The sequence below is a fragment of the Lolium perenne genome, chromosome 7, assembly GCF_019359855.2.
Source record: "Lolium perenne isolate Kyuss_39 chromosome 7, Kyuss_2.0, whole genome shotgun sequence".
NCBI classification, from domain to species: Eukaryota; Viridiplantae; Streptophyta; class Magnoliopsida; order Poales; family Poaceae; genus Lolium; species Lolium perenne.
Genome location: NC_067250.2, coordinates 32,443,990 through 32,451,632, shown reverse-complemented (window position 1 = coordinate 32,451,632; position 7,643 = coordinate 32,443,990). Strand labels below are relative to the sequence as shown.

At 47.5% G+C, this 7,643-nt stretch overlaps 1 protein-coding gene across 1 annotated transcript; it reads right to left on the bottom strand.

The window, feature by feature from the left end:
• Window positions 1-1,539: 1,539 nt before the first annotated feature.
• LOC127317904 (putative RING-H2 finger protein ATL49) lies at window positions 1,540-3,301 on the bottom strand. The gene has a single exon (XM_051348506.2). It carries the CDS (start codon window positions 3,170-3,172, stop codon window positions 1,895-1,897), a length of 1,278 nt encoding a protein of 425 aa, XP_051204466.1. The 5' UTR covers window positions 3,173-3,301; the 3' UTR covers window positions 1,540-1,894.
• Between the last annotated feature and the right edge of the window lie 4,342 nt (window positions 3,302-7,643).

Below are 7,643 nucleotides of genomic sequence, written 5' to 3'. Positions count from 1 at the left end.
GTGTCTCAAGACTGCAGTGCTCTGGCGCGTTGCACCAAGCTGAGCGGCAGGCTTGACACGGGCCATGTACCTCTTGTGCTGTTTTGGCGGCTTTGGCGGCATCGACGCCCCCATCTTCTCCTTCGTCTAGGACAAAGCCGCGTCGTCCAAGGTGCGTTTGTTCGGATGGCTGCTAGTGCAGGCGAGGATCCTCTCGCGCGCGTCCCTACTCAAGAAAGGCATCCTTTCCGTTGCCGAGGCGTATGCCAGGCCCCCGAGGAGAGGGCGCCGCACATCATGTTTGGCTGCACCATCGCTTGTCAGTTCTAGGCTAGGGTTGGCGGAAGACACCCTCCCGACGCGGATGTGCGTCTCCTGCACTCCTACCCTGCCCCCGTCGCGATCTTCCCCGTGACCAACTGCACATCCATGTTCCTCTGCTGCTGGAATATATGGAAGGAGCATCGCCCGAGCCTCCCTTCCTCCTTCAGTCTTCCCACGAGGACGCCCACCTCTGGCGGGCTCGCCTTCCCGCCAGCGTCCATGCTGGTGCTGACACTTGGCTCCTTTGCTTAGGCGGGTAGCTTGTCTTCAAAATATCTTTGTAAAAACTCGCATGTGTAAATCCTGGTTATTTTGAGTCGTTTCGGTAATGGAATTTCAGGTGGGGTGTAACCCCCCCCCCCCCCCCCCCCCCCCCCCCCGGTGAAAAATCAAAAAATCTCAATAAAGAAAATAAATACAGTAGCTACGAAAACACATTTCTCATGGAGCCGATTATTACCGGTCAATCATCCATCGTCCGCACCCATCATGATTCCTTGTTTTTCTCGCATCACTCCCATGAGTTTCTGAGTTTGCGTCCTTTTTCCATGTTTGACCAATTTCAGTCTGGTATGGATATACATCTGAAGTTAAATTAAAATTGTGATAAAATCTTGTAGAATTTAATTATTGTAGAAGCATGATAAATAGATTCCCCACACATTTAGACTATTTCAGTTATTCTACAATTAAAATGACGATTTTTCAAAATATTTTGTGAGATTTCATCATGATTTTAATAAAATTTCAAATGTATATCATATCAAATTGAAATGGATCAAACATGGCAAAATGACACAGCCCAAAATGAGCGCGGATGGTGGATGAATTGACCGATAAGAACCGGCTCCGTGAGAAGAATGTGCAAGTGCAACTACTGTTGCAACAGCCTGTAGACGAAATACCAATCTGCGTACTGTAGCACGCAGAGTCCACTAACTCCAGACGATCCGTTAGAAGAACAGCTCACGAAACTAACCCAACATGGGAAGAAAAGAATTTGAAACTTCCATTCCAGCTTCCTCTCACCTACTCATCACATGCAGATGCACATCAGCACATGCACAGGTACCTGATTTTTGCAAGTCAAATGTGCCACACCATAACACCATTAAATGCTAATTATGAGTTATGACAGTGAGACACAAATCAGTAGGGACATGACAAATCACAAAAACAATGTTAACCATCCTCCATGGCAGTGCACCTGACAAATCTGAACTGGGAAGTTGCATCTTCACAAAAACAATGCAAACCATGCTTCTTTTCCTCATGAGTAGCTTCCAAGTTCCTTCAATTCTATTGTAGAGTACTACTTCTAATGCAAATCATCACTATAGCTTACATATGAATTTTCCTCAAAACTTTTTGAGAAATCCATCTCACAATGCAAGTCACAATCAAGAAGAATGTCTTTCTACTTTGCTACGCGTGTGTCAATTCCTCGTAGTTGTAATGTAACAACGAAATTCCTGTAACTATGATCATTCTGAACAAAAAAAAAAACGAACAAAAACAAACCAATCTTCTCTCTTCGTAGTGCAAACTGAAGTTGAAGAAGAAGAAGGACAAATGCAAAATCAAATGCGGCTCAATAATTGCTTCCACCGCTGCCGCTCGGCTGCCACCCGCCGGCGACCCAGAGAGGCGTCGTCCTCGGGGACGGCGGCCTCCTCTCCGCAACAGACGGAACGGCATTGCTGCCGACGTTTCCTGACTGTGACTCCACGTCCCGAGGCTCCCCGTTTACGCCATCATGCCTGCTCATCTCGGCCATCGCCGGCCACCGGAATGACACCGAGCGCCTCGAACTGGCCAATGTCCGGCCATCTTGCTTCTTGGCTGGTGGGACCATCCAGATCTTGGACGCGGAGAAGCTGTCCTTGCTTAGCCGCGCCGTTACTACGGCGCCGCCGTCGTCGACGCGACGTGTTCCGGCGTCCACCGGCGCGGCAGCCTCTTTCACTGCCGTTTCCCACGCCCCTTTCTTGAAATCACACTCCGACAAGTGCCGGCGCCGCGATTTCGGTCTCTGCTTCTTGGGCGTCTTGACGGCGACGCGGAGCGCTGCGTGGTCGTCCATGACATACTCGTAGGATCCCATCGATAGGCATCGCCTCCGTCCGAGGTCGTTTCTGCTAGTGGCTTCCACGGCGAGCTCCCCGGAATCGGCATTGCCTTCGTTCAGGCACCGGAGCTTGCCGAGCTTCACCTCGACGACCTCCTCCTCTACCTTCTGGGACCGCTCGCTGTCGACCCCACCTGGCGCGTCGTGGTCCGTGGTTGTGTCGGGGTGGCTGTCGTCGGACTCGAGGACGAGCACGATCGGGCTGGACGCCGGCGATGGGTTGTCGGCGAGGACGCTGCCGCGGCAGAGCGGGCAGGTGGAGTGCGAGAGGAGCCAGGCGTCGATGCAGGGGACGTGGAACGCGTGGCCGCACGTCGGCAGCAGCCGGAGCGAGTCTTCCATGCCGAACTCGCACAGGCACACCGCGCAGTCGAACGGGTCAAGGTCCTTGCGCTTGCCGGCGCCAAGGATCGCGCGGTAGACAAAGACGGGGAGCGCGTCGATGAAGGCCTGGTCGACGCCGGCGTCGTGGAGGTGGAACAGCTGCTGAAGCTGGCCCTGGAGCGCCGTGGGGCTGCTTCCATCGACGTCGCCGGCGGCGATGCGCAGGCGCCGCTGCCGCGCGCGGCGCAGCCGGAGGATGTTCTGCACCAGCAGGTTGAGTAGGCCGAAGATGAAGAACACCATGGCCAGGATGGCCACGATGAGGAGCACGCCAGGACTTAGCTTGGTCTGGATCGTGTCGAGCACGGAGTGCGTAGGCGGCGGAGCCGCGGCGGTAGACGACGACGAGGCGTCCATGGCAATATGGTAGGTAGGGAGGCGTAGCCTGTGCCGTGATGTGTGCCCCCCAGATGGTAGCTAATCAGCTACGCATGGGGAGGCGATGGGGGAAAGGCCATGGTGATTAGTACTGATACTAGGTGGTGGTTAAGGTATTTGGAGGAGATCCCAGGACGAGATGCGGCGGTGAAACTAGTGCAGAGGGAAATCAAAAGAGATTTAGCTGTCAAGCTATTCTGAGAGCAGGGTAGCAATGTTGCAGTGATACAGACCGCTGACTGACCAAAGCTGCCTATCTGCATCCGGGTACTAAAATTCAGAGTGCGTATGTTGCAGTGCTAGTTTCGATATGTGTTGGATGTTGGGTGTTTGGAGTTTAGGAACCATGAACGCATCCTACGGAAGCAGGCAAGCAGCACGGTGTTAGTGGAGTAAATTACATAAATCTACCATAATTGAGACAGTGATAACGGGTTAGTACCATTTTTGGATTTTTTTTGCTAAAAACTGCAACTTCTGAGATGACCAACAATAGATCACGCAAACGGTTACTTGATAGCAGTTTAAGTGAGGAGGGCCCACTGTGCTTACTAGACCAAACGGCCGTTTCTCCCATTAGGGCCTGGAGTTGCTTATGACAGAACCGAGACGGCGGCCGCTGCATGAGGTTGTCGAGAGCCTAGTAGTCGTCGCTAGCGATCGATAACATGTTCCACCAGGTCTCCTTCCGTAGCGGCACGGGGTGGCTTTGACGAAGGGTGGCGGCCCTCCTATTTTGCTCGGCTGTAGTGGCCTACGCGGTTGTTAGGGCGGCGCGGGGTTAAGCTTGGTGGCGTTCCTGCCATCTACTTGGTGGTGCTCGGCCATGGTCTCCACGATATCTTGGCGGGGCGGTGCATCCCAAGATCGGCCACGTCAGCGACACACGGGAAAGCGATGGCTTGCATGCTGGTGTCGGCTGGACCTGGTCGAGAGTGGCCGGGCTTGGCCTCCTAGTCAGGTCTGTTGACTAGTTCGAATAAAAGTGGTGGTCCTAGGATTCCTCTCGTACCAAGACGAACATCTGTTGGGTGCTTGTCCTCCTTGATCTGGGCGAAGTGTCGGGTTTCGGAAGGCCCCGCTGGCGAACTCCCTTGGGCGCCTCATGCCCGAAGATTGCTGGATCGGATGGGATTCAATCGTGTGCACCCATGTTTTATCCAACCATTTAGTGTAGGAGGGAGTGGCGCGAAGTTATGCTATTTGTTGTCATCATAGGACATGTCTTTTAGTTCCATGGTGAAGTCAGAGGCGGAGAATGACATGGGAGTCATGGTCTGAGGAATAGGAATGGTGGTTCGAGTATTTACGACAATGAGGAACTTACCTATATCTCGATGAGAGGCGACAAAAACTCGTTTTACCTATTGGGTAATCATTCGGGCGATGACGGGCGCTTGTGCACTGTTTTCTTCGTTGAGGAGTCTCCTTTTGAGAACTTGGACTTTATGTGTTGTCTTGGTGGTGTTTGGGCTATTGCTACAAAGATTGGAACATTGTAGTGAGACTTTTCTTTTTAAGCTTTTTTTTTGGTTGGATGCATCTGTACTACCATTACGGTATTGCGTTGTTACAGAGGTTGAGTGTAATTGGTATTTTTCATGATATTAATATATTTTCTTTATTGAAAAGACACAAATACGTGAACTATAAAATTGGAAACAACCGTTCCTGCCGGATTTTTGATCCTAGTTCGGACGATTTCTTCTAATTACACACATAATTTACATAGTTAGTGATGATACAAAAGGGGAACTAGTTCCTACACTAGTTCTTATTTTTTTGCGAAACTAGTTCGATACGTGATACGTCTCCAACGTATCTATAATTTCTGATGTTCCATGCTTATATTATACCAATTGCTACATGTTTTATATACACTTTATATCATTTTTATGCATTTTCCGGGACTAACCTATTAACAAGATGCCGAAGTGCCAGTTCCTGTTTTCTGTTGTTTTTGGTTCCAGAAAATTACTTCTACAAATATTCTCGGAATTGGACGAAACAAAAGCCCACGGCCCTATTTTCCACGGAGTGTTTCAGAAGTCCGAAGAAGAGTCGAGGAAGGCCAGCAGGGGGCCCACACCATAAGGCGGTGCGGGGGGCCCACTGCCGCGCCCAGGTGTGGTGAGGGTGCCCCCTGGCTCCCCCGACGCTGCCCCTTCGCCTATATATTGCCCCAGATGCGAAAACCCTAAAGAATCCAGTCATATTCCACCAAGGGTTCCGCAGCGCCGCCGCCATCGACGACAAGTTTCGGGGGACAGAATCTCTGTTCCGGCACGCCGCCGGGACGGAGAATTGCCCCCGGAGCCATCTCCATCGACTCCATCGCCATCTTCATCGCTGTTGCTGTCTCCCATGATGAGGAGGGAGTAGTTCTCCCCCGAGGCTGAGGGCTCTACCGGTAGCTCTGTGGTTCATCTCTCTCTCCCATGGTGTGATCTTTATGTGATCATGAGCTTTGTAATCTAGTTGAATATGTAGATGTTACTCTTGTCTATTATGCACTCTAGAGGTTACTTTAATATGAACACCGGAGTCACTCTCCACGGTGTGATGGTGACTGTGTGCACATCGTGTGTGATTCCTTTATGACGTTGTGGAGCTTGTTTACTCCGGCTTGAGGTGTGCTTTTGCAGCCCTACACAATGAATGGTGTTTGTTATCCAACAAGAGAGTGTTCGAGAGTAGCATTTATTTATTCAATTATGTGATCATTGTTGAGAGTGTCCACTAGTGAAAGTATGATCCCTAGGCCTTGTTTCTAAGCATTGAAACACCGTTTCCAACAAGTTCTGCTACATGTTCGCTTGCTGCCATTTTTATTTCAGATTGCAATAACTACTTATAATCATCCATATTACTTGTATTTCACTATCTCTTCGCCGAACTAGTGCACCTATACATCTGACAAGTGTATTAGGTGTGTTGGGGACACAAGAGACTTCTTGTATCTTAATTGCAGGGTTGCTTGAGAGGGATATCTTTGACCTCTACCTCCCTGAGTTCGATAAACCTTGGGTGATTCACTTAAGGGAAACTTGCTGTTGTTCTACGAACCTCTGCTCTTGGAGGCCCAACACTATCTACAGGAATAGAAGCGTGCGTAGACATCAAGATATTTTCTGGCGTCGTTGCCGGGGAGGTAAGGTAAAATGTATTCACATCCTCCGACTACTAAGCTATTTCCTAGCACTGTTGCCGGTGTGTGAGTGCTCGAAGCTATTTCCTTTAGATTCTGCAATTATATCTTTTTGTTTCTTGTTTTTATTTCACTAGTTAGGCTTAATGGAAAACAACAAAAAAATTAGAGATCTTTATGAAATTTATATTGAATTAGGACATGATGCTTTTGAAGAGAAAATTAAAAAACCTATGAAAGTTTGTCTGCATAATAGTGGTAGTAATGTTATTAGTATAAATTTTTTGGACACCATTATTTTTAATGCTATGGAAAAACCCAAGCTTGGGGAAGCTTGTTTATATAAAAATAATCTTTTTTGCTCCTCAGCTTTGGAAGAAGTATTTTGCCTTGATAATGCTTTGTCTCCAATATGTGGTAATTCGGATGATGCTTGTGATATTCCAAATCCACTTGTTGAAAGTATTCCTTTTAAAATACCTATGAAAATTGTTGAAAGGGTTATGAATGATCAATATGTAGGGGATGGATCAGTCCATCCAAGTGTTCACTTGTCTAAACTTACAGAACTTGGTGAGTTATTTGAGATTGCAGGTTTATCAAGAGAAAATGTTATGAGGAAACTATTTCCATTGTCACTTAAGGACAAAGCAAAGGAGTGGTATAGGCAGCTGGATGAACAACCATCGAATTGGAAACGGCTTGAATCTCTCTTTTACTCTAAATTTTATCCTCTTCCTGAAGTGCATCTAGATAGGAATCGCATTTATAATTTTTACCCTCATGATGGAGAAAGCATTGCTCAAGCTTGGGGAACACTAAAAACATTAATACTCAAATGTCCTAACCATGATCTTTCTGAGGAAATAATTGTTACTAATTTTTATGCAAGGCTTTCAAGTCATTATAAGGATTATGTAGATGCATGTTCACAGGGTTCTTTCACAAGTAAGAAGGTTGAAGCTAGATGGGATCTTCTTGAAAGAATTCAAAGCAATACTGAAGATTGGGAGAACGACAAAGGTAAAGAATCAGGTATAAACTATGAATATGAATGCATTAAGTCTTTCATTGAAACTGCTGGTTTTCAAAAGCTTAGTGATAATTATGGTCTTGATTCTCAAATTATTGTTGATTGTTGTAGAACCTTTGCTTCTCATATTAATGTTCCTAAAGAAAATTGGGACGTGTATCATGAATCTTTCAAAGACACTTGCATGGAAAATGAAATTGTTGTTAATGATTGCAATAAACATGCCCAAACTTCTGAAAATACTATATCTTATAAGCATGTTAATTTTT